Below are 27,835 nucleotides of genomic sequence, written 5' to 3'. Positions count from 1 at the left end.
TCAGTTGAAAAGGACAAGGAAATTCTATAATAGAATAAGGCTAGAAATGCTGTATTTTGTATACTAAACATAAACATGAACTTACTGCACCACAAAGCCTAATCAAACAAATGATTCATGCTTTCAAAGTTGGCCACAGGGGGCTGTCATCTTGTAACTTTGTTAAACATCTTTACCTGCCCTGACCCTGCACATACTCAGTGTGGTCTGGGCTGCTTAGGGATTGTCATAAACAAAGCTGCTTGAGTTCTGCATGGCTGGTAAGTAAGGCGGGGGCTCCCCCTGCTGTTCATAAGTATGATTGTTTCCCTGCTCAGCAGTTAGGGACCATCTGACAATTCCTATCCACAGCAGTAAATGAAGGGAGAAGTTCAAAGCATACAGTCAGGTTTATTATAAAAACGGTACACATTTTTTAATTAAAGTATAATGGAGATAGGTTTCTTTTTCATTAAAGAAAGTAAAAATGGGATTTTATTTTTTTGCCTTTCCTTGTCCTTTAAGGTAAAGAAAAAGCATTAGTAGAAATGATGCAGAATTTTTAAAATTGCTAACTGTTTCCAATATTTGTAAATGCATATAGGTCTTGGTGTTATTCACTTTTTAAGCCAAAGATGGAGATAAATAAGACTCGGTATGGAATAATATATTTGTGGTTTTCTGATGAGTTACAAGAAAGCAAATTGAAAGTAAATTCAGGAAGAATTCAGAAATCTGTAGTTAGATTCAGAACAGAAACACAAAAGAAAGCTAGAAATAACCATGACTCTACTTCAATTCAAAGTCAATCAGTTAACTTTTTTAATACACAATACATTTTTGTAATACTTTAAAATTAATATGGCAAACAAAAGGCACCTTGCATATTTGTATGCACCAGGCACTTAGAACAGGGTTCCTGTATATTCAGTGCTTATTTAAGGTGCTTAGTGAGAATGCTGTAGAATCCAGATTCAAATTAAAATGGGGTCCTTAGAATTAACAGAGAGATCCTCAAGAAATAAGAAAATACAATATTTTCTTTCAGTAATGGCTCTGCTTCATTCTAGTTACTGGTCTCCTTTTTAGACCAGATTCTTCCCTGGAAATTCCTTTAATACAACATTTTTTTTTCTAATAGCACTTCAGTATTACCCAGCACGTGGAAGACTTCTCATCTAAAGGAAAAAAAAAAACAGAGCCTACAGTCAACCACTGACACTGTGACATGTTTAGTAAACTTGCTGAACTACTGGTAGCTGTAGGAGGAAGGTGAGAGTGTTAGTTCTCTACCAGCTCACCTCAAAGTTGAATATCCAGAATTAGTTATTTTTATTATTTAGTTACTGACACAGCAGTAAATCGGAAGCATGCTTAGTAGGGGTTGATATTGCTGAGAAAGGTACCACATTCAGAAGGCTGGGATTGCAGAACTGTGTCAAGGGCCACAGTTGCACTGTATGACAATATCTTACTTAGCTAGTTCTAGTAAGAAGCTAATAACACCAGGAAGAAATACACAGGTACTTTGGCAACGTAGGGGTCTCTTGCCATCACATTTTGGCTCACTGTAATAGGCTGCACCAGCAGATGTTGTTCTGTAGTCATTGTTCAACCCTTTTATTTTCAGTACTGCCCATATGTGTTCCCAGCAAGACAAAAATTGTTTCAATCCAGATTACCTACCAGACTTGTACAGTCTGAACATGAAGAGGGTGACAACAGCTCCCAAAAATAAAATCTCTGATAAACATATGTTTCAAATAAAAAATATAAATATGCATGTCTGCATGTATTTATATACACACTTACAAATGTATGTATCCTCATATGGGTCTGACCAAGGAATTTAATATGTTATAAAATCAGGGCAAAGATCACATTTTAGTTAAGTTAATTATGCTGATCCAGTACAAAATAATTCATTTATAAGCTTTCATAATATAATATACTGTAGTTTGAAGACTATTCTTAGACATAAAAAGTGGTGCAATTGTTTGTCACCAAACACCCTCTTACTGTTAAATGGCCTGGGTATAATGTAATCTAGCCATAAACTACTATAAGACAGCATGTTATCAAGCACTCATGCTATACGGTAGAATTTCATTGTGATACGCTTATCACATAATTTCCCTTTGATCATTCCACTAAATAATGCTGTGCAGCTTTTCTTATGAAATTCAGATTTCATAACATTCATATTTTAAAACTACCATATTTTTGTGCTGTATGATAACCGCTCAGTAGCATAATCCTATTAATGGTGCAGTACTCAGGAAAATCTAATTGTACCTAATGCTATTCTAAAAGAATTGTAAAAGATCTTTATTTTATATTGTTCCCCGCAGATCCTTATGAGGCAATGTAATAAGTAGGGGATGCACCAAATTCAGGATTCAGCCAAGTCTGAGCCTTCCTAAGCAGGATTCAGATTCGTGCACATGCATTGTACCTTTTCTTACTGTAACCCTTCATTTGAAATATAAATTGTCATCGTTGCTAGGGTTCCACTTAACCTGACAACCAGGCAGCAGATTTAATTTTAGACTAAAAAATAAAGAGGAGAAAATCTGTGAAAAAGAGGGATGGTTTAAATTAAAATGATGATGTCATACAGTGAAGTCTGGCGTTTTTGAACAGACCATAAAACTTTTTAAATGAGCCAAAGATGTGCACATGTATTATTCTTGCCTTTGCACATTTGATGGCCACTATTATCTTGTATGGACATCATAAAATAATATATAAAATAAAAGTGGTTGATTCTCACAAGAGCTGAATTGGGAGCTCATGATTTCATCCAACTGCTGGAGTTTATTTCTCAACATAATTATAAGCTGGTGGTACAAATTCCTACAAATGGAGCTCGTTTTCTTTTGTTTTTCTGAAAGACTTGGATTACAGACAACCTGATTACCTCTTGCAGTCATAATTACAAGCATCTTTGTTTCCCTGGTCTTTTTTTTTTTTTTTTAAAGATTTTCCCTTATTTTCTCTGACAAACAAAAAGACCTGGTGACCTAGTGGATATGTCATTGTCCCATTGTGAAATGTGTTTCTCAGGCATATAAGGCAAACAAAATGTCACATGTGCTGTAATGCTTCTTGTCCTTGTTCTGTATAAACGTCATCCCTGTTATAATTTGTCCATTCTCCAAAGGATTCCTGGAAGTGGACATTCTTCTGCATCATTGGCATGCGCTTTTTATCTCTTGAGAAAAAACTAAACCTGGGGGATAAAAAAAAATAAAGCGTCATACAAACTTACTGGTGTTAAATATGATATATAAAAATGTCTTTATATACAGCTATTCACATGTGCAGGATAGGGTCATATGAAATTGCTTATATACTGTATTTTTTTAAATTAGAGTCCAAGGTTAAAGGAGAAGGAAAGGCTAAAATTAAGTAAGCTTTATCAGAAAGGTCTATATAAATATACCAGTAAACCCTCAAAGTAATGCTGCTCTGAGTCCTCTGTCAAAAGAAACACAGCCTTTCTTTCCTAATATATTGTGTACACATGGCCTTCTGTATCAGTCTTCCTGTTTTCAGCATAAACCTCCAGGGCAGGGCTTGAGCATGCTCAGTTTACTCATGTTCCACTCCCTTTCCCCCTCCCCGCTGTAATCTGAGCCCAGAGCTATGGGTGAACAGGGTGAGACTCAGGCAGGAAGTGATGTCACACCAACGAATATATCAGCTGCTATCCTAAACAAACAGAGAGCTTCTAGAGCTGTTTATTCAGGTATGGTAACGCATTTTGCAGACTAAAGAAAGTGTTATAGCTTGCACTTTTGTGGCTAATCTAATGGCAATAAACTGCTTTGGTAGCTTTCCTTCATTTTTAAAACTGTTTAATAGCTTACACTGTTACACTGTGCTACTAGATTATCAAGGAGCTATACCTAACCCCCCTTGTTTTATTTGGTTACATTCAGGCTGTTTTTTTAGAGCAGCTCCACTTTCCTACTGCATAAGACATAAGGAAATAAGTCATTTTCCCCTTAATGTCACTGAATAGTATACAAGCAAGCAGACAGACACTGCATGCTTTACACACAAATTATGGCTGCATTTAGGGGTGTAACAAATATTCACCCACTACACAAGTTATGTTACAAGATGCAGCAGCGGACACCCAACTGAGAATAAAATGAAAACTAATCAAGAAGCTTTTTTTATTACTAAATCCTCTACTAAAGGCCATCGTTAGTTTAATGTGATGGAAATATGGATATATATTTCAGGGAAAATAGAAAACCATTAATTTTATTTAGCGAATGCTGTATTCGTAGCAGCTACATGTCATGGCTACAAAAGAGAAGGGTTGCACCGAATCCACTATTTTGGATTCGGCCGATCCCCTGAATCCTTTGTAAAAGATTCGGCTGAATACCGAACCGAATCCAAATCCTAATTTGCTTATGCAAATTAGGGATGGGAAGGGGAAAACATTTTTTACTTCCTTGTTTTGTGACAAAAAGTCACGCGATTGCCCTCCCCTACCTTAATTTGCATATGCAAATTAGGATTCGGTTCGGCCGGGCAGAAGGATTCGACCAAATCCGAATCCTGCTGAAAAAGTCTGAATCCTGAACCAAATCCTGGATTCAGTGCATCCCTAAAAAATAGCCATTAGTAAGACAGTACGAGGCAGATTTATCAAAATGTGAGAAAAACTCATTCACTTTCTATTGATTCCTATGGGATTTTTAGAATCATATTTCTCAATGGAGTAAACCATTTGATAAATATGCTTTTAAAAATCCCATAGGAATCAATAAGTAAAGTGAGTTTTTCTGTGGTGAGTTCTAAATTCAAACTTAGCAGCTGACAATGTATAGGGTTAAATATTATAGGGATAAATATTATAGGGATAAATGCAGTTCCTAAGCTAACGACAAGTAATAGCAATACAGGTAAGGCAAATGTTATCCAAAATACTCAGAACCTGGGGCTTTCAGGATAACTGATCATTCCATAATTCGGATCTTCATACCTTAAGTCTACTAGAAAATCATGTAAAGATTAAATAAACCAAATAAGCTGGTTCTGCTTCCAGTAAGTATCAATTATATCTTAGTCTGGATCATGTACAAAGCACTGTTTTATTATTACAGAGGAAAATGAAATATTTTTTTCTACAAATTTGGATAATTTGGATAAAAGAGTCTATGGGAGATGGCCTTTCCATAATTTGGAGCTTTCTGGGTAAGGAGTTTTCGTATAATCGATCCCATACCTTTAGAAACACTGCTTTCGCCCTAAGAGTGCAAATATTATAGTTGTACTTAGATAGTATAATGTTTTGATTTACATTTATAGTAGAGAATGAAGGCCAGGGAATTATATGGTCCCATTTGTCACATCCCAGCTGCATTGAATCTACATATTTCATATTGGGAAAGCTTCAATATGATGATCAAAACTCCCTTCAGATGAAGTTCCATTGTAGTTTATGCTATGTGGGATGGAATCACGACAAACGTCCTCAAATCAAATAAGATCAGACCCATAAGCCCAGTTAGTAAGCAATGAAGTGATCACACGTGTATAGAAGTATCTCTGGATGCACAAAGATCTCTTGGTTAGTGTCTTGCAAAATTGTGGCAACAAGGAAAACTTAGTATCTGAGAGGATACATTTTTCCTGAACATAATTGTGACTGAACTGAGAAAAAAAATTGTGCTTTACCTTGTAATAATAAGAAAAAATGCTATGTTTTTTATGAAACATGAACTCCTTTTAAACATCTGTGAACGGAAATTCTACAGAAGTTGTTTGGAGCATAAGAATAACCATCACTTTCTTCTCCCACAGTAGCTCTCTGTATTCTTATAGGAGACATAGTGTAAAAGAAAGCTTTTGTACACTTCTTTGCATAGTAAAGATGAATATGTACGAGAAGCTCCGAGAACATTCGGAGGGTTTTTTCTTAATTGTCAAACAGACAGCTAAAACATGTGGTTACAGCTGACTGAAAGTAACCCCAGAAACCAATATCTATAGACCTAAGTGGCTATTACTCTCAGATACACTGACTGACATGGCCATTCTGATTGGCAGCATGTTGGGTAAGCCTTGGCATTCCACAATCAGCCAATCAGAATGCCACAAGCTGGTCATAAGGGAACACACAATATGCATGCAACAACAGCACCCAGTGCAACATAGACAGAAAGAAAAGTCCTACAATAGAAATAAGCCTTCTGATTGGCTGCAAAGTGGGATCATCTGGAATCAACCCAGCTGCTACCATAGGCATTATTGCTGTAAATATCCTGATTAAAACAAAAATACAAAAAAATATAAACCAAACCAGTTTAAAAAAGAAATATATTATACATATGTGTTTTGCATCACATCTAAAATAATTTCTGTTACACCAATATAAACATTAAATTGTGTTCCAGCATATCAGAGAATCATTGCTACTGCTGTTAGAGTGTCAATTGGTCATCATCTTCCTCTTTGTGCATAATGTGTATGGCCCGGCTAGCTGCACATGTGGCTTTTCACTCTATTGCGCATGCACATCTAGGCTGGAGACATACGGAAGATTCATGGAGAGAATGAAGATGGTAACACGGCGCTCCTACTGTAGTAACCTGGGTCGGTGCAGTTCTCAGCAAACAGGAGCAACAGACCAGGGTCTCAGGGACGCAATTCCATTGGAGAGGGGGTAGGGTGTACATAAAAAATTAGTACACCCCTTCTCCTATAATGTTTGTAAGGTTTCTGTTCCCTATTAAGACACACTATATTCTGTAATGTTTAAGCAGAATTATGCTTAATGTAGAGAATACCTAATGTGTTTACTGGAACACTAGAAGGTTGTCCCTATTATGGAGAGTACAATTTTTTGTTAGGGGATTATTTCCCAGTTGGAAGAGGGTGGAGGAGGGGCAAATGATACTGAAGCTGTTCCCATTCAGAGAGACAATGGCACACTGGACAGGGCCAAAACATATTAATAACACCTTCATAAAAGACTACTAGAAAGTTAAAAAAAAAAATGTCCCCAATCTAACTTGGCAAATATCCCTGTGGCAAATTCTCTATGGAGAATAGAGAATATTTTAGCACATTCACAGTTCTTGCTCCCTTCCTATCTCTTGCCCTGTTCTTTTAGCATTATTATAAGTTTGTATTGGTGACTAGGATGCATTTAAACTTTTATTGTAAGCAAATGTCCTACTATCTTTTGGTCTTTGGTCCTACTAATTATTACAACAAAACTCTGATGTAAAGTTTCTATTGGTTACCAGTGGAAACATATATTTTTATTGTAAGCAAACCTTTCAATAAAAATAAATTGCACTCGCTTACCTCTTAAATTGTCTGACAAATACAATATAAAGATATAGTGGACCATTCACAAGATTCACACTATGATACTGCATTGTCATTGTAATTAATCAAATCTTTTTAAACTTACACTTTATTCAGATGCTTTCAAGACAAAATCCAAATCTAATTTTTGTACATACATAAAAATAAATGGCAGAATTTCAAGAAACTGACCTTGAAAATAATTGCAATTTATTTTGGACTGCTGGAATTAACTGTAGCAATATTGGAAAACTAGTTAGTATCAACGTCCTATCAAATTCTAACTTATTTGATAGCTTGAAGGCAGCATGTACTTACTTTGAAAATAAAAAATCTGATCATCAATTTGCATGAGAAGTGATTGATGCACAGATCTGCGGCTAGGGTTGCCACCTGGCCGGTAAAAATGATGGTTGATCCCAATGTTATTAATAGGGAAAAGGATAAATATATAGGAAGGACGGTATTTTTTTTCCAGAAAAGGTGGCAACCCTATCTGCGGCACAAGTACTGTATACAACACTTAGGGGCATATACAATACAAGGAGAAGGATGTATTATGCATGCACTGGCAAGTCCATGCTCATGGAAAATTTAAGTCTTAAGAACAGAAAAAGAACCTGTTACCTGGAAAACACCATCATGGACAGGAGACAGACAAGCCATGATAAGTAAATGCGCATAAAACTGTATGCTGGGTGGTACTCAACACTAACAAATTAGGAAAAATCTTATTATATGAGTCAGTGTTTAGGGCTACAAACTGAAAATAATGGGAGTTCATTATTTTACTACTGTGCTGGCCCAAAAAATGAATTGTACTCAAGGCAAGCCCCCTCCCTCATATGTCCCCCCTGCACTGTGCTCCTTAGAGATGCACAAATTAAATTGCCCCCTCATCCTTCAGTGCTATAAAAGGGCCAGAAATTGCTATGTGCCCAGCACCTCCACTATTGCACCCTAAGCACAAGAATCTTTTTCGTACCCATAGTTCCTGCCCTGGTTTACCATCATGGTCATGAAAAAGTGCTCCTTAACCACATTTCACATGAAAATATGTAGTCTACAAGGAATTGTTCAGTATAAAAATAAAAAGTGGGAAAATAGATAGGCTGTGCAAAATAAAAAAAAATTCAATATAGTTAATAAGACCAGATGTAATCTGTAAAGGCGGGGTGGTGTCTAACATCTGCTTCCTGCTTTGCAGATCTCTTGGTTTCCACTTACCAGGCAGTAACCAATCAGTGACTTGAGGGGGGGAGGCAAATTTGTCATAACTTTCTTTTTAACCTGACCTGCATGCCGAGTATCAAAAGCAAAGTCAATGAACATTTATGACCCATGCGGCCCCTCTTAAAGTCGCTGACTAACTCAGAATTAGAGATCTGAAAAGGAAGCAATTGTATTCTGTTCTGTTTTTTATACATTACATTTTTGGCTAACTAACTATATTAGAATTTTTTTTATTTTGTACAGCCTATTTAATTAAACTGAATTGTTCCTTTATTTCTGGTGAACAATCTAAAGCCAACTGAACTGGAAAAAATGTTTGAAGGTGAACAACTGTAAATACTGAGCAGAGAGAAGCGACCCCTGTCCCCATTCTGCACCATCTGCAGAGTGCAGAGTGGGGACTACAATACAGCAGACCCCAAAATCCAGTATCCCCAACCCCTCGCTATATCCCCCCCCCACGAGCACAGCCAAAGGATCTGCTGTATTGTAGTTATACCACTAGTATTTTGGTTTTCTAACACTCTGGCAGGTAACTGGCACCTGATGAAATTGATCATAGTGTGTGTGTAGTGTGAATGTGATACAGACCCTAGGCAATAAGCTCCACTAGTGCAGGGACTGATGTGAATGATGTGTAATCTCTGTAAAGCAGTGTCAACACTATATAAAGCATATTAAAAAATTTGGATTTTTCGTGCGACAATCCAAAAAAGTCGCTGTTTTCGTGTGCCAATCCGAAAAAGTCGCTGTTTTTGTCAATCTGTTTTTTTACATGTTTTTTTTTAAACTGATAAATAAGAGTAAATCGTGTATTCTAGTTTGGTCGCACTTTTTTTTATTTAAAAATGTTAAGGATTTTGATAAATAACCCCCTTACTGTCTGCCCTTCAGTGAGTACTGCCATATCAATAATTATTGTGTCCTTATATGCAAGGTTGGACAACAAATCAGAGGGTATTTATTGGATTGAGCACTCCCTTGCGCTTTGGCACAGTTCCCACTGAAGTTAGTTATTGGGTTGATAATTATTATACAAATCCTCTTTAAGTTAGTCTGTGTATGGTCAACTTTAGCCTCTCAAACAAAAAAGTCACCCTCAGCCTATGCCCTGCAGTAAGTGACACTTTTGTAAGCACATTTGTATTGCTTGCATGCACACTATGGTAAAAATTGGAACTTTTTAAGTGCTGACTTTTACACTACTGAGCATGTACACAGTCCAGTGGGTTGGTGGGGTCTTGGGAAAGATGGCAGTGTGGTGCTTGAGATAAAACTCTGGTTTGGTGCACTTTTCAGCAAACAAAAGGGCCTGCCTGGGGTCTAAGGTTTAAAGTTATATTCACTGAGGGGAATAACACTGGACTTGTCCTAGCTTGGATCTTGATATTTTTTGCAATTGGACCTGCCACTTTATTAATTTATTAGCAGCAAATGAGACTTCTTGGTTTATGAAAAATCTGAAAGATTTTACTTAAAATCATATGTGATATAATCTAAAGCAGGGCTAATACATATGGAAAAAAGACTGACAATTTTTTTTTTTTACAAAAATTCGACACTGATATTATGCAACAAGATCCATTAGGACATAGCTATGATACTTACAGTCGTTTGATGCCAGACTCCTGAGGGATGGGTGCTTTAGAATTAATCACTGGTGGAGATTGTGGCAATTTGTTTTCATCTTCTGCTTCTTCACTAATTAAGGAAAAACATTATCCAGTTACATAAAGCAAAACATCCCAGTGCTGTACACACACATTTGTTACTTGCATTTTGATTATGTTTTAACTTGTTTTTTTTATAACTGATAATATATCCCTGAAAATATTCTAATTAGCAGTGCACAAAATGCCCCGAAACCTGCGGTACTTATGGGTTTGTGGCAGGTTAAGGCTGATAATTTATTTCTACAGTGGGTGGAAGACCTAATGCAAGGTATCCCAAAACCTGTGGTACCTATGGGTTTAACTGTGTGTTGGGCAGGTTCAGGCTGATAATTTATTTCTTCAGTGGGTGGAAGACTTAACTGGTAGCCTTCTCCACCAGTCAGTCCCCTCTGGTGTGTATTCTTAGCTCAACCTCCTTTGTTGGTAGCACTCAATTTGTTCAAAATTATTAACAAAACTATATATCTATACACCCATACTAAGACATTTATTAACTGATATATATTAAATTACCTTTTATAATAAGCAAGTTCTTCTTGCAGCATAAAGACGTTGGCTTTCAGCTCATTTCTTTCATGTAAGACATCTCTCAGCTCTTGTAAGGTAAACCTGGGCCGATTGGAATCTTTAAGATCCAGAGACAATTTTTCTGTTTCAAAGCTACACTCTTCATTTAGAGTTTCTGTCTGGGGAGAAGAAAGGGGCACTTTGTGTGTACATATATTTCATCTACCACCAAATAAAAATGTAAGAGACAAGGCATATTGATGTAAATCTGGGGACATCATGATCTTGCTTCACATTTACAGAGTTGTTCTATGCATTTACACCAGTCCAATGTAATCAAAGATCTGTTCGGACCTATATTTACAGCCTGCATTAAGATTAATGCACCATTCCCTCCTGAATATTTGTGAATTTTCAATAGGAATGTACCTAATACATCATTTTTAGATTTGGACAAAGACCAAGTTATTTCATATCTGAGTAAAAATCCAAGAAAAACTTATTGGGATTTAAATTGAAACATTAATGTTACTAGACAGTCCCTCCCTGTTGTAGAGTTTTTTTTACTCGATTTAATGTGTCTCCATTGGGGAAATTATGTAGTAACGCTTTATTTTTAGTATGTATGCAAGCCACCTTTCATGCCCATGAAGTATGTGTTTAGAAGCAGCTATCGCACAGATGATGCAGCCAATAATAAACAGGCACAGCCCCAGGCCTCCACTTTGAGTAAAGAAGCTGGTATTACAGTGCTTAGCAGTGTTTATTACAGAAGCTACACTATACCATTCTTGGGTACTGGGAATTGTAAAGGATTTTAGCAGTGTAAACAATGACACTTTCCCCTTTCTAAGAATTTAGGGGCAAGTTCCACTTTGGGAGAGAAATACAGTATATGGATGACCAAACATAAAGTTCTATCAATACAACATGCTAGAATGGAGCCACAGCAAATCTTTGTTCATATGCTACTTCATCACGGATACCTTTAAATCTCTGCTTTGTCTCTCTTACAGCCAGCATTAATTTAGTGTGCCTCTATTCATGTCATTTTTATGCAACATACCATACTAACACCTTACCTTTATCTCTTCTCCATTCGTATGCTGCTCTCCTTTCAGCTTGTCCCTCAGTTTACCAATCTCTTTTCTCATATTGGCTGCTTCCTGCTCCTTTGTTTGCAAATATGCTTCCAGTTCCACCTTTTGTTCAATCAGAGACTTACCCTGAGCTTCTACAACAGTGACACGATGCCGCAGATCATGATTAATTTTCATTAGGCGGCTCTGCTGCTGCTGTAACTGAAGTAGGTTAAGACAAGTATTTGTTACTTACAGAACACTCATTTAAAGTGGATAACTTACTTGGGGCATCGTTTAATTCTAGATGAGACAGTAACATACTGCATAATATATGTTATAAACAATAACATACTTTTGCTGAATTCTGTAATTTTTCACATGGCAGTACATATTATTATCCTAACAGCTGTCTGATTTCAATAATAATATATGACTGCATTAACTAGCCTCTGGAGATGTCTGAACTAAAGCTGGACATAGACGTAAATATAAAGTCATACGAATCAAAGGTTCATTTGATTTCCAGGCCGTGTGTGGATCATTTGAACATTTTTCGTACCATGGCGATCAGACAGGTTAGAGGATTTTTGTCCGCTAATAATGATATCTCTGCATGTATTAGGTAACTTTCGTATGATTGCGGTCATGGGCAGAACATCGTCGGATTTGTTCTTTTACTACTTTTATTTAATCTAAATGGTTAGTTGCAGGTACGATTACTCATCGCATTACGATGTACGATCACTCACTGGATATACAAGGCTAAAATCTGCATGTCTATGGGCATCTTTAAGCTGGCCACAGACGCAAAGACGAATCAACGTACGATCGGACTTCCCCATCTCCCGACCTGCCACTAACCATTCCGATCAAATAAAGTACAAAAAAACAGATCAGCTGATGTTCTGCCCCTGACAGCAATTGTTCGAAAGTTATGTCCGACCAAAGCTAGTGACAGTCTCCCTCTGTACGATGGCCAATACATGCAGAGATATTACCCGCAGCCGACAGAAATCTTTTAACCTGTCTGATCGACCAAACGACCGATCTCCACCGGACGAAAAATGTCGGGACTCTCCACACACGGTCCGAAAATCGTACAAATCCTCGATTCGTACGATCAGATCTTTGCGTCTATGGCCAGCTTAAGGCTGTGGTCCTGGTTTTATCTGTGGGTTCCTATAGCATTGCAGCCTTGGATGTTCCATGTAAATTACACACACCCCTACAATTGCCACCTTTTTTTATCTTTTCTTCCCTAATAATAAAATTGAGATCAAGCATAATTTTTACCAACCAGGCCAGTCAAATACTTGCCCGATAGCAACCCTACACACACCAAATATAACCCAAAAAGAAATGTAACGTATGTTGAACATGGAAGAATTTCATTACCCAGTTATAGTCCAAATCACTGTTCCCTCTATGCTGTTCACTCCTGTGTGCGCACACAATAAATTGTGGTACGCACAAAGAATTCTGTGCAAAAACCACACAATTTTCAAGTGCAGACACCAGTTGTTTAGAAGTGCACACACAATTCTAAAAAGTGTGCACTAAAGAAATTTTTTTTGCTCACAAGGCCAAGAAGAAATTAGTGGGAAAGTTGGTCCAAATTAGAGATGCACCGAATCCACTATTTCAGATTCAGCTGAACCCCCGAATCTTTCGCGAAAGATTCGAACGAATACCGAACTGAATCTTAATTTGCATATGCAAATTAGGGGTGGGAAGTGGAAAACATTTTTTATTTCCTTTTTTGTGATGCAGTCACGTGATTTCTCTCCCTGCCCATATTTGCATATGCAAATTAGGATTCGGATCAGCCGGGCAGAAGGAATCCAAACAAGAATCCGAATCCTGCTGAAAAAGGCCGAATCCTGGCCGAATCGCGAACCAAATCCTGGATTGGGTGCATCCCTAGTCCAAATATATTACAGGTAGTGGATCCATTATCCGGAAACCTGTTATCCAGAAAGCTCTGAATTACGTAAAGGCCGTCTCCCATAGACTCCCATTATAATCAAATGTTTCAAATTTTTAAAAATTATTTCCTTTTTCTCTGTAATAATAAAACAGTACCTTGTACTTGATCCCAACTAAGATATAATGAATCCTTATTGGAAGCAAAACCAGCCTATTGGGTTTATTTAATGTTTACATGATTTTTTATTAGACTTAAGGTATGAAGATCCAAATTACTGAAAGATCCGTTATCCGGAAAAGCCCCAGGTCCAGGGCATTCTGAATAACAGGTACCATGCCTATATTCTGAAAATGTAACCTCCACATTGGACCTATTAATCTAAATGGGAAAGTCTGAAAATCATAACACTTTGTTATAAAAGTGCACAAATCATTTTGGTTATATTCTTGCACTTACAAAATTCGATAAAATAAATTTATAATTCTAAAGTACTAAGTACAGGTATGGTATCCCTTATCCAGAAAGATCCGAATTACAGAAAGGCCATCTCCCATAGACTCCATTTTATTCAAATAATCGAATTTTCTAAGTACAGGTATGGTATCCCTTATCCAGAAAGATACGAATTACAGAAAGGCCATCTCCCATAGACTCCATTTTATCCAAATAATCGAATTTTTTAAAAATGATTTCCTTTTTCTCTGTAATAATAAAACAGTACATTGTACTTGATCCAAACTAAGAAAAAATAATAGTTATTGGAAGCGAAACCAGCCTATTGGGTTTATTTAATGTTTACATGACTTTTTAGTAGACTAAAGATATGAAGATCCAAATTACGGAAAGATACGTTATCTGGAAAACCCCAGGTCTCAAACTTTCTGGATAACAGGTCCCATACCTTTATTTATAAAGATTAAAAACCACAAAAACTCTAATGTAAAAGTACTCCATTTAAAAGATGTTGAGGTCATGTAGAAGTCAATGGAAGCTGTCTGTGGAAAATTATTAAAAATGTAGTTATGTATGTTTTTTCAAAGTTATTTGCACTTCTAAACACACTAACAATTAGGAGTAAATGAGAATTTCGAGGTTTTCATATTCTTACTCTGATTTGTTCAGATATTATAATTGGTTGTGCTTTTTACATTTGGATCTTAATAAACAAGTAGACATTTATGCTTTTTGTTTTTTAAATGTAACTTTAGTTGTGTACACAAATTCAAATTTACAGGCACCCAAGATAACCCCTGGCTAGTGAACGTTCATATTGTAAATGCATTTGAGGTCTCAAGCTTCTCATATTTATAAAATTCATTAAACTCACCAAACTGTCATGAAATTTCAATACTTACAGCTTCCACATCCTCATTTTTAAGCACTACTTTGCGGTCTTTAGCCCTTATTTCATCCCTTTGCTTGTCTACCACCTCCTTTAACTTCTTCATAACTTGTCTTTCTCTCTCAGACATTCCTGAAATAGTTAAAATACAGGGTTATTATAAAATATATCCGAAGGAATCTGAATAAAGAAAATTTCTACTAACAAGTAGAATGTATCTTTCGTTTTATTTTTCTCCCAAAAAAACAGTTTTTGACTGTTTTACTAATGATTGTTATTGAAGTATCACTTATGATTAATCCATAATGATCAATAGGATCACAATGATCAGCCCATTAAAAATCAGCTCAATTTGTTATGGCTCAATGATTTTCTTGATTGATGAAAAATCTGAATATAAAATAATAATAATTTTTTAATATAATAATATAAAAAATAATACTGCCTATAGACAACAAGATTTAATACTTCTGAACTAGGGATGTTTGGGTCGACAAAAATGTTGACCCGCACCTGACACTCCTCACCCCACACCCGTTTCCCCCGTCTCTGATGTCACTGAGGGGACACATTTATAAATGGTCACTTCAGAATGCAGAGGTGAGGCACTAACTAGCAGTTTGTTTGAGTATCAGGCTAAACCCACCTGACCTGCAGATCCTGCTGGCTTCAGCCTGGCCTGAACATCACTATTCTGAACAATAATTCTTGTGGGAGTTTAAAATAAAAACCCCTGGAAGTAGAGTGTATCTTGTCATCACACTTTACTCGGACAATATGAATATACATCTTAATTATATAGATCAAATTGGCCTATATTATTTACATTGGCTGGCTAATTTGATCTAATTCAATGCAAGATCCAGTAGTTAGGAATGACCATTTCATCTTTGATAACAATTTGGTCCTATGTAATTTTTCGGAAAAAAAATTTTTTTATATGATAATTTCACTTTACTCACATTGCGCCCTAAGATGCTGCCTTTCCTGCCTACCCCTAATTCCGGCCTGGTGCGAGTTAATAGAGCTTAATAGGGGTAAAAGTAGTTTTTTTTTTTAATTAAATTGGACACTAGGACACTACAGGAGGGAGCTCCCACTGCAAGCGGCCATGTTGTGCAGATCACATTGGCATAATGAGCTTCTGACATTACACCCATGGGCATAAAGAGCAAGTTGCAGAATTCGCTCATTATGAGCATGTGTGTGCCCTAATATGAGCGCTCTAACCAGGATCTTCCTCCCGGTGCATGTCCTGGTACTGCGGGGGCAATAAAAAAAAAAATACTGTTAACCCCAATAAATATTTTCAGGCAACAGGTGCTATTTAAATATTTTTAGATTTTAGCATCTATTTATATACAAACTTTTTTTGCATCATCATACAACTGATCTCAAAATGACTAAAGACTAAAGGGAAATAAAAAAGCCAATAACACAGAGTCGGGAAAGCCTGTTTCAGCTGAAGATGCTTCTCTATCCAGTGTGCAGCTTGTTCTATTCTGGGGAGATAAACTGACAGGTATTGGCTTTACTGCTGGATACCAAAATAGCATGACTTTAATTAAATGCTGTAACACTGATTAGAATAGCACATGACCCTGGAAGGAACACTGATTGGAACACAGCAATAAAGTGATAAATTCCTTTTATTTACAAACTTCTTTAATATTCAGTGTTGTGTTAAATGTGTGGGTCTAGGCACCACAAGAGATTAAAAAATAAAATATCTGATGTAAAAATGAGTTGATCAAGAAGGTACTACATAAGGAGGGTCTCTGTTAGATTTGAATTACACTGGGTCCACAAATGAGTGATGTGGATTGACATGGAAGATGTTGAAATGCTGCTGGTGCCCATGTTTTGTTATTATGGACAATCAGCCAGCAAAGCAAGGCTGTAATAAGATCTGTAATTGTATTTACCTTCATGTTTCTGAAACTCTTCCACTGTGAGATTTACATCCTTGTTGGACAGGTTAGATAAAAGCTGTTTATTTTCTTCCTGAAGCTGGGCTATCTGATTCAGGAGATCCTGTGCTTCCCCTCGCCACACGTCTTCCACCAGCTCAAGCTCCTACAAAATGAAAAACCGATTACATACTGGGTATTTACTGGATTTTTGATCTGGTGCTCCATGCAGAGAGCCAAAACCCCAAGAGGTGCAAGTACTGTTAAATTACCACTAAGGAGCATGTTCTTTCATTTGCTCCCCACAGGCTTGTAAATGATCCCTAATCCTATATACTAACCGAAGGCCTATCTATGTCCCGAGTGGAGGGGAGGCAGATGCGCACGCAACTTCGGTTAGGATCTATGAGATGCGCGCGCAACTTCAGCCGAAAGACATAGATGCGGCCTTCGATTAGCAGATGTGCTGGAAGGTTAGGATCAGAACAGGTTAGGATCGGGGAGGCAGATGCGCTGGAAGGTTAGGATCTAGGGAGGCAGATGCGCTCACCGTCTCCTTCTGCCTCCCGCCGCCTCTTCTTTCCTGCTCACTCAGGCGGCGACCGCTGGAAGGTTAGGATCTAGGGAGGCAGATGCGCTCACCGTCACACTAGGGGAACCGGTTGCGTACCTGCACGAAAGTCTGTATAAGCGTCGGCCATCTTGCTACTCCTCTGCGACTTTGTCATCCGCCCACTGCCAAATCCGCCCACTAAAGTCTGTATAAGCGTCGGCCATCTTGCTACTCCTCTGCGAGTTTGTCATCCGCCCACTAAAGTCTGTATAAGCGTCGGCCATCTTGCTACTCCTTTGCAAGTTTGTCTAATGGCGGCGCTAGCGTCACTCTAGGAGGGGAACCGGTTGCGTACCTGCGTGGGTGGCCATTTTTAGCAAAACGGGCTATATTATCTCCAAAAATATTGATGTTGACATGATAAACAACCAAGTGATTGCATTACTTCCTGGACAAAGCTGTGTCTTTCTGAGTACTGACTGTATTGATTCTGAAGACGAAAGTGAGAAACTTAACTTCCCATTAGAATATTTAAACACTATCAACAATGCTGGATTACCACAACACAATCTTATACTCAAAGTAGGAACAATAGTCATGCTGTTAAGAAACCTTAAGGGTAGGGGCACACGGCGCGATTTCGCCGCGATTCTGCGCTAAGCGAGTTGTCGCTGCGTTTTTTAAGCCGAAATAGCTTTGCTAACTTTGGCGCTGGCGTCAATGCAAATCGCGGCAAAATCGCTGCGCTAATTCACACGCGGCGATTCGTTTTCTATTGTCGTCCGAAGTTGCCTCGCTGAGCGTTTCCGGGCGACAGTAGAAAAAGAATCGCCGCGTGTGAATTAGCGCAGCGATTTCGCCGCGATTTGCATTGACGCCAGCGCCAAAGTTAGCAAAGCTATTTCGGCTTAAAAAACGCAGCGACAACTCGCCCAGCGCAGAATCGCGGCGAAATCGCGCCGTGTGCCCCTACCCTAACACTAAGCAAGGTTTATGTAACGGTACACGGTTGGTTGTGAAGAGCATGAGACAAAATGTTATCAAGGCAGAAGTGCTTACAGGATCCCATAGCGGTGATACTGTTTTGATTCCCAGAATTGACCTTACCAGTTCTGACCAGGAATTACCTTTTAAACTTAAACGACGACAATTCCCCATTAAGGCTGCATTTGCCATGACAATCAACAAATCACAAGGACAAACATTGGATAAAGTCGGCATTTACCTATCTGAGCCTGTGTTTGGTCATGGTCAACTTTATGTTGCATTTTCAAGAGTGCAGCGTTCATCTGATGTTAAAGTCAAGATTTTAAGTACAGCTCACCAGGGAGAACTCATTCAAGGACAGGAGAACATTTTCACAAAAAATGTTGTTTATAAAGAAATTTTTCAGTAACACTTTACTACCAATAAACTCAAAATTTAAGAATTCTAATAGCAGATAGGTAATAACAAGCAATAGGCACAGATTCACTCTACATCCCCACAAATTAGCGTCGCCAGTTGCTGCCTGGGGATGCCGAGTGAATCAGCACCCATCGCATTTTGCTGCCTCACTGTTGTTACCATTCTTTCATTAACGATTCTTTAGAGAATCGGGGGTTTACTGGTAATTTCCTAAATTAAGATAAGTGTTTATTTAATTTTACATAAGTGTTTGCTACGCCGGCATATTTATGCCACTGAATAAAAGGCAGATCTTCTGCCCCAACATAAGTGTTCACTGACAGGTATAGCTTCTGCCTGCACATACAGGGTGGACTTTGCAAACAAGCAATGCATTTGTACATTTAAGAAACCATGTCAGATTCACTTTAGTCAGGGTAGTCTGCTATGAGCTTTCTGCCTAGCTTTGAAACTGTTTAGATGCCTCCAGGAATTTATATATTGTTGCATGCCTTTGTAAACTACACAAACTTGTAATACACATGCATAAACTAAATACGCAGAGACAAAAAATAACCTTTAGGTGTTTGTTGGTGCTCCCTCTGTCTGTGTGGGTTTCCTCCAAAAGATACACAGAATGACTGGCTCCTGATAAAAATCTGACCTTACTGGATGTGAAAGTGCTAGTGACTTCAGGTTGTAGCTCAGCTAGGGTAAGGAATAATCTAATTTGATGTAGAATCTATGTAAAGTGCTGCATAAATGCGTCAGCACCATATAAATAGATAATAGTAAAATATTTATACACAATCAGTATGATGAATCCCCTTTAAACCTAGCTGATGAATCTTTATTAATTTAAGAAACTATTGTAAATTCCCAGACTGTCTATAAGCTTAAGAAACTATACATCTGCCTTACATACTGCTAACCGAATAGAAACATGCTTATGAAAAAATCGCAGGAGAACCAGTGCCTCTCCACACCACTCCTTTTTTACGCCATACCTCCTGTATGACAATGTATCTGATCAATTTCCTAAATGTAGGGATGAGATGTCTATTCCATGTTTTCTGGTTTTGTCTTGTAATCTACAAGTTCCAGGACCAGAACTAGGGATAGGCAGAAGAGTCACGTGCCTAGGTTGCAAAGCTGGGAAGGCCCCAGTCACAGGCCTGGATTTGTGGCGAGGCCACATAGGCCCGGGCCTAGGACGGCAAGACTGTAGGGGCGGCACGCCGCCCAGCCACCTGCCTGTGCACACACGCACCTGAGGAGGAACAGGGGGTTGCGCATGACATTTATGGTCAGTAGAACTCAGCGGCGTGCCGTTAGCCGGCACTAGGACCCTGCGGCGCAGAGCTGCCTCTGGGCGCCGAAGGCATAAATCCGGCAATGCTAGGGTGGTCGGGTGGTCCCTGGAAGGATGGCGCTAAGTGCCCGGGGACTGAAGCTCGGCCGCCGATGCAAACTGTTACCTGGTGCCGCGCTTGTACTTCTGCCTGGTGGTGTGGAGCTTCAGTGGTCTGCAGGGGGATAATGTTGAGGAGGTACGTGTCATGGGCAGAGAGGGAATGTGTGTGGGCAGGTGTCTGCTGCTAAGAGGTGGCTATGTGACTGATAGGGAATTAAGTGGGAAAGTGGGGGAATGTGGCAAAGAGAGGAAAGTAAGTGCGGAATGTGGCAAGGAGTGGACATAAATGGCTCATGTGGAAGGAAGAGGACAATGAGTGGGGCGTGAGGGGGTTAAATGGGAGAGATGGGTGATTAGCGTTGGAATGAATGGGACATGTCAGAGATAGACGAGCATGAATGGGGATTAATAATAGAGATGGAGACTGAAAGGGGTGGAAGAGCAGCGAAATGAACGCAAGTTTATGGGTGCATAAGTAGGGTATGTGGGATAGAAAGGCAGAGACTTCACTTATGAATCTGTGCATATGCACCTGGGGTAGACGGGGGGGGCAGACAGACTGCGGCCTAAGGGCATCCGAAATAGAAATCCGGTCCTGCCCAGTCACATACCAATGCTGTCACCTACCCCTAGTCCAGGCCCATGTCACCCTTACTGCCTAACTGTATTCTGCTAGCCCCATAGGAAATTTGCATGCAAGAGTGTCATATCGAACAAGAGAACGCACGGCGAGCAAGCACTCTTGTATACAATTTGTCTACGGGGGAGCAGAATACAGTGCGCCAGGGGGTGCCGGACCCGGCACTGAGAGGTTCTGGGTTATTGTATTGTGATTCTTAGAAAAGCAGTGCTCCCAAACATTCACTTATCAGAACTCTGCCTGCTGGGCCAGTGCCCAACAGCATTGGCCACACTCGGTACTTTTTAATTACTGTACTACGTGAAAAAGCCATTTTAAATTAATTGGAAATCTTTGGACCACCCCTGCCCTACAATTTTGGGAAAAATTGGTAAATTACCTATTTTGCGAGTGGCTGTTCAGAGAAATTTTATGCCATTTGGGGCTCCTGGCCTATATATATATATATATATATATATATATATATATATATATATATATATATATATATATATATATATATATATATATATATATATATATATAATGCATTATTATATCTACTGTGAGAAACAAAGATCTGAAACTATTTGACTTCTTTTTCTTCTAGAACACAATGAAATGCAGACTTCATACATTTTAAATACTAGTGTCTCATCCCCATTATATGACCCCCCATCCATTATTATACCAAATAAAAATGAAAATCAATGTTAGAAGATATCTTGAAGTTTAATGACTTGTATAAAACCCACACCTATGGGACTACAAGTCAAATATCATATTATTGCAAATTAAAGCTGAGTGTAGCTGAGTCAATTAATACAATGACTCCTGAAAGTTACCTTCAAATGTGAACATTTAGCAACTTTATACATATCCTCAAGCAACCGGAACTAAATTAGCGTCTACAGTTTAATAATAGGATAAACTTCCACAAGGTAAGTATTTTAAGGCATGATTACATGACTAAATGTGTGTGACTTAATTCACTGCTACCTGCAATTTAAAAAAATATATACAAGTTGAAAACAAGTTTGGGGCATGTGAAATGAGCACGTTATAGCTGACAAGTTATAGCAGGCTAAATGGATTATTGTGAAGTCTGCACTACCATTTCTTGTCTATGTGGTACCACCCATAGAAAGGGCAAGAGGTACCAATTCCTTTGAGTAACACACAATTTAACAGTTCAATTTACACTAGCTGCAATTTTCTTATACAGCCAAACTTCACCAGACTATCTTGTCTGATAAAAATACAGCCTGTACTGTTCACTTTTGCGATAGGTGGCAAATCTCTCCTGTAGTTTACAAACTTTTATATAAGTCACACTATTTATAGATATGCAACTACATCTAATTTATAGAACGTGATATGCCAAGCCAAACACATAAAAAAACAAATTCTTATACTATAACATTTCTTTGTATATTAGGCCCAGACTGGCAATCTGGAAATTCTGGGAAATGACAGGGGGGCTGGAGTAAACTGCCATACACCAGTGCTTTATATTGGGCCTGTGTGGGACTGCTTTAGCCCACAGTGTCCTTGAAATGCAACGATACATTAGTTCATTTTGGATTGTATTTAACAGCTTTTCTATAGCTATATGCCAAGTTCAATTTATCTATTAGTTGTTTTAGATTTTCCAATTGGTTTTGGTTTATGTAGTTTAACTCTGATTTTGGTTTATAATTACCAAAGGATGTGGGTTATATTTTTGAGAATTGGCAGTGATAAAATGCCTTGTATGTTGTGTACTTAACTTCTTCTCAATCAACATGGAAAATACATCAGTATATTAAATAGGGATGCACCGAATCCTTCTGCCCGGTCGAACCGAATCCGAATTTGCATATGCAAATTAGGGGTGAGGAGGGAAAACGCGTGATTTTTTGTCACAAGTAAATGTTTTCCCATTCCCACCCCTAATTTGCAAATGTAAATTAGGATTTGGTTCGGTATTCGGCCGAATGTTTCACAAAGGATTCAGGGGTTCGGCCGAATCCAAAATAATGGATTCGGTGCATTCCTAATATTAAAGGAACAGTGACCTCAAAAATTAAAGCATTTTTAAGGGGGAACTATCGCAAAAATTAAAATGTAATATAAGCTTCAGCATACTGAAATAAGAAGTTTTTTAAATATGATCAATTAAAAATTCTGAACTGTTTCTGGAATAATCAAGTTAATTTTAACGATCCCTCTTTCAGCATTCTCTCTTCATGCAGGAGTTGGGTGTCAGATATTCATTGACAGTTAGATCCAACATTATATATATATATATATATATATATATATGATATCTGTTTTTGCCTAGAAGATGTATTAGAGCTTACTCTATTAAAATCAACAGACATCATGTCTCTCTACATGCAGGATTTGTGCAAAAGGCAGTTATTTTGTTAGATTATGTTTCTGCTAGACTCAACTTTAAGTGAGCTCTAATTCATGCCTTGACCCATTCCCCTCAGTGTGCACTGGATACTGCCCCTTCCACACTGCAGCCCCAGTCTAGTGTTCAACTACACCTCTCAATATCCATAGACAAGCAAAGTGGGGTTTTAATGGGATTCCTAGTTTCCCCTTTGTTATCAGAGTTTTCAAACCAGCAGCAGTCTCTTATGCAGGAGAAATTACCACTACATCTACACATCTTGCCACTAATCATAGGCAAAAAAATTCCTTGGCATTTTGTTTATTACTGGCTACTACCAGAGACTCATCATAAAAAAAATAGAACAGCTTCTGTCACTTGCCTACCTTCCACAGATATTACATTGTACAATTATGGAATCCGCTATCCGGAAACCCGTTATCCAGAAAGTTCCGAATAACGGAAAGGCCGTCTCCCATAGACTCCATTATAATCAAATAATCCAAATTTTAAAAAATGATTTCCTTTTTCTCTGTAATAATAAAACAGTAGCTTGTACTTGATCCCAACTAAGATATAATTAATCCTTATTGGAAGCAAAACCAGCCTATTGGGTGTATTTAATGTTTACATGATTTTCTAGTAGACTTAAGGTGGAAAGATCCAAATTACAGAAAGACCCATTACCTGGAAAGCCCCAGGTCCCGAGCATTGTAGATAATAGGTCCCATACCTGTACAGCATCAACTGTCAGGGGCCTAACTGCCAGCACAGGAATTGCTCTTTCTTCTATGACATGACCTGTGTATATGGGACGTAAGCAGAGAGATATGTTCAAAGTGTCTGGGTAAGTAAAGGCCCCATACACGGGACGATAAAAGCTGCAGACAGACTGTGTCGGCAGCTTATTGGCCCATGTGTGGAGCCATCCGACAGGCTTCCCCGATCGATATCTGGCCGAAAGTCAGCCATATCGGGCAGGTTGAAAAATCCTGTCGGATCGCGGCCGCATCTATGCGGTCCTGCGATCCGACCCCCCGTATAAGATCCATTATGATCCGATCATTGGGCCCTAGGGCCCACGATCGGATCAGCCCGATAACACCCACTTCAATGTGGGCATATCAGGGAGAGAACGCCAAACGAGCGGATCTCTACGCCTAGTGCCACCTTAAGTAAGTAAGGGGTTAAGTAGTCTCCTCAAACCCAAGCCCTGTCCAATACAATGATGTTATCTGCAATGTAACCTGTGCTTTTACTACTTTTTTCCAAGTTAAATGACTGCCCCCATGGCTACACAGCAGCTTGTTTATATAAACTATACTAGTCTTTCTGAAGCAAAAACACCAGTTTTACCAGTGCAGAGCAACAGTACATCATATTTTAATTAATTTGATACACTTTCAGTTTTGATGTTACTGTTCCTTTAAAAACAGAGGCGACAAAGTTGGATTCCTAAGGGCTGTGGATATGTACTACAGTAGAACCCCCATTTTAATTTTTTCAAGAGACCTGAAAAAATGGTGTAAAATCCAGAAAAATATAAAATTAGGGAAATATATAATGTACTACATATATATTGGTGGGGCCACAGAAAAACAGCATAAAATACAGGAAAACTTTAAATCAGGGGATGTAAAATTCAGGTTTCACTATGTAAAAAATTAAAGATGATGTCCCAATAACATGGTTAGATTAAAGTTTGTGCATACTGCAGAATATTTATCACTGGGTGCAAATTAGGGTTGCCACCTTTTCTGGAAAAAAATACCAGCCTTCCTATATATTTATCTTTTTCCCTATTAATAACATTGGGCTCAAACATTAATTTTACCGGTAAAATACTGGCCAGGTGGCAACCCCAGTGCAAATAAAAGCGGAGTTGCATGATTCTGTGGAATCAGCTATGTCTGTATAAAAAAAATCAATATATTTTTGTATTCATTTTGGGCAAGACCCACGCTACATCTTTGTATTTTCAATGTATACACCAATTTATTTTACAACTGTTGCTTAATATGTTGATGCTTTATAATAAGCATTAATAATCTTAACATTGGCAAAATACAAGTTGCCTAGTACTGGTTACTTACAGTTAAACTGTATGAGCATAAAATGAGAGAGCAGAAACCAGGGACCCCCAAAATATGTCCCTCTAGCTACAACTCCTGGTTATTAGATGCTTAGCAACTTATTACATATAAAGGTATGGGACCTGTTATCCAGAATGCTGAGGACCTGGGGTTTTCTGGATAAGGGCTTCTTTCTGTAATTTGACTCTCTGTATCTTAAGTCTACTAAAATATCATTTAAATATTAAACCCACTATGATGGTTTTGCCTCCAATAAGGACATATTATATTTTAGTTAGGCTCAAGCTCAAGGTACTGTTTTATAATTTCAGAGAAAAAAATAAATAATTTTTAAAAATGTGAATTATTTGTTTAAAGTAGAGTAATTCTTAGCTTTCTGGATAGCAGATCCCATACCTGCACTAATATCCAGTAGTGTATTTTCTAGTTATAATGTGGCAACTGCAGCGGTGCTGTATGTAATTATACACTAAATGATGATAATAAAGTTCTTTATTTTAATTATTTATTTTCCCTGAGTGCCAGATGCTGCACATTGCAAAGTGTTAACCAGATGCTGCACATTGCTAAAGTTTCTAGTGAGGCCGAATAATCGTGACAAAACAAAGTTACATTTTCAGACCTATCCACTTCACCTTCTGGTGCTTCTTTTCCTTTTCTATCCTGTCCATTCGTTCCAGCCTCAGTCTGTCCAGTTCCAGCCTCAGCTCTTCCATCTCTGGGTTGATGTGGTTCCTACTGACCAGAACCTCCAGAATTTCCAGCACCCGGACCACTTTGGGCATGAGTCTGCCGATAACTTCGCAGCCATGATGGTCAATGACCCTCTCGAACTCCTGTCCCACCACAGAGGCGATATCATAGACATCCATAACTGTCAGCTCGGCCACATTCTTTTCCATGGCTGAGATCCCCTCCATGTCTGTTCCGCAACAAACCCCCCCGCCTTCCTGGCCTTGGTACAGTCTTCTCCCGCAGGACAGCCGGGGGAAGGGCGATCTCCTTTTGTTGCCTCTTGCCTAATGCGGGAGATCTCATATAACACGTACAATTTCCATTATCCCAGGGACAGAAACTGCTTTCCCAGGCCGCCTAATCAGCGCAGGGAGCTTAAAAAGCAACTCACCCAGCCACCAACAATCCTTGTAGATCCATGACACCAGAGGGCGCTACTGCGCATGTCCTGCCTGCTATCCCGATTAACTCATTCACTGTTAGTGTTTAACTCTTGTCTGACTGGGTTGAACCCAAACATCTGGCCAGGGGCAGCAAGGTTTATACATGTGTGTGTAGATTCAGCCTGGCTATTCAATGGAAATGCAAATTTCCCTCATTTCCCCTTTAAAAGGGATATAAAGGCAAAAAAAAAATCCATTTTTACTTTAATGAAAAAGAAATCATTCTCTAATATACTTTAATTAAAAAATGTGTACCGTTTTTATAATAAACCTGACTGTATGCAGTGAAATTCCCCCTTCATTTACTTGCTCTGACTGCTGCAGATAGGAAACTTCTCTGCTCTGCAGGGAAAAGATCAGACTTTCAAACAGCAGGGGGAGCCCCCCACCTTACTTCCCAAAACTTGAGCAGCTTTATTTGTTTCCCTATAAAGCAGCCGGCAACCATGTAGAGATTTGTATCCACAGACCCAGTGCAGTCTGCATATTCTAATTATTAATCAGTCTTGCTGTATCGTTTTCTATGGCAGATATTATTTATGACGATCCCTCCCAACTGAAGCCCAGACCACACTAAGCATGTGCGTAGTCTTGGTCTTGCAAAGATGTTTAACAAAGCTACAACATGACAGCCCCATGCGGTCAACTTTGAAAACATAAATTCATTAAACACAGAATTCATTAAATATTCCTAATTATTGTATATTGTGATCAATAAAAAATATCTAAAAATCAATCAATTGTTTTGTTTGTCCATTCATTTATAAGAATACTAAGAAAGTGCTTGATTAAGATCCCATAAACAAATATTCTCTAATCTGTGGATATAGGGGTACTTTCTCTCTTTTCCTAAAGAATCTCATATTCAGACCACTGTATAATCTTCATTAGACAATTTATACTACAGTTATATCCTCTTCCAATCTAGAAATCATTTAGGGATATGTAATAAAAGGCACTAAGTTGCGCAGGAGCAGTAACCCATAGCAACCAATCAGCAGGTAGCATTTACAGATCACCTGTTTAAAAGCAAACATCCCATCGGTTGCTATGGGTCACTGCTCTTGGGCAAACTTAGCTTGGGCAATTTATTACATATAGGGGGTAAGTATTTAAAGCTTTCCCAGCCAGATCCTCCAGTTGCTATAGTGCAACTTCTAGTATCAGCAGCCAAAAAAAACTGCTGCATGTACCATCTTCTTCTAAAGAATACTGTTCTCT

At 38.4% G+C, this 27,835-nt stretch overlaps 1 protein-coding gene across 2 annotated transcripts; it reads right to left on the bottom strand.

Annotated features, from left to right (window-relative positions):
• Positions 1-777: 777 nt before the first annotated feature.
• rilpl1.S (Rab interacting lysosomal protein-like 1 S homeolog) lies at positions 778-26,617 on the bottom strand. 2 transcript variants are annotated; one of them, XM_018242491.2, is made up of 8 exons: positions 26,072-26,617; positions 17,007-17,157; positions 15,095-15,213; positions 11,813-12,031; positions 10,737-10,909; positions 10,159-10,251; positions 6,179-6,266; positions 3,073-3,211 (listed from the first exon to the last, which is right to left on the bottom strand). In XM_018242491.2, exons 1-8 carry the CDS (start codon positions 26,354-26,356, stop codon positions 3,206-3,208), a joined length of 1,134 nt encoding a protein of 377 aa, XP_018097980.1. In that variant the 5' UTR covers positions 26,357-26,617; the 3' UTR covers positions 3,073-3,205. The 2 variants fall into 2 exon arrangements, with proteins under 2 accessions (XP_018097975.1, XP_018097980.1); XM_018242486.2 differs by lacking the exon at positions 6,179-6,266 and having other exon boundaries at positions 778-3,211; positions 26,072-26,616.
• Positions 26,618-27,835: the final 1,218 nt, after the last annotated feature.

This window comes from Xenopus laevis, chromosome 1S (genome assembly GCF_017654675.1).
Source record: "Xenopus laevis strain J_2021 chromosome 1S, Xenopus_laevis_v10.1, whole genome shotgun sequence".
NCBI lineage: Eukaryota > Metazoa > Chordata > Amphibia > Anura > Pipidae > Xenopus > Xenopus laevis.
The sequence above is the reverse complement of the archived record's forward strand: the minus strand, read 5'-3'. Positions and strand labels throughout refer to the sequence as shown.

Coding starts and splice junctions, on each gene's coding strand:
- rilpl1.S (XM_018242486.2), bottom strand. CDS start 26,356: ATGGAGGGGATCTCAGCCATGGAAAAGAATGTGGCCGAGCTGACAGTT. Junction 15,214..17,006: donor AGAGTTTCAGAAACATGAAG/GTAAATACAATT, acceptor TAACTATTTCAG/GAATGTCTGAGAGAGAAAGA. Junction 10,252..10,736: donor GAACTTGCTTATTATAAAAG/GTAATTTAATAT, acceptor TTCCTTAATTAG/TGAAGAAGCAGAAGATGAAA.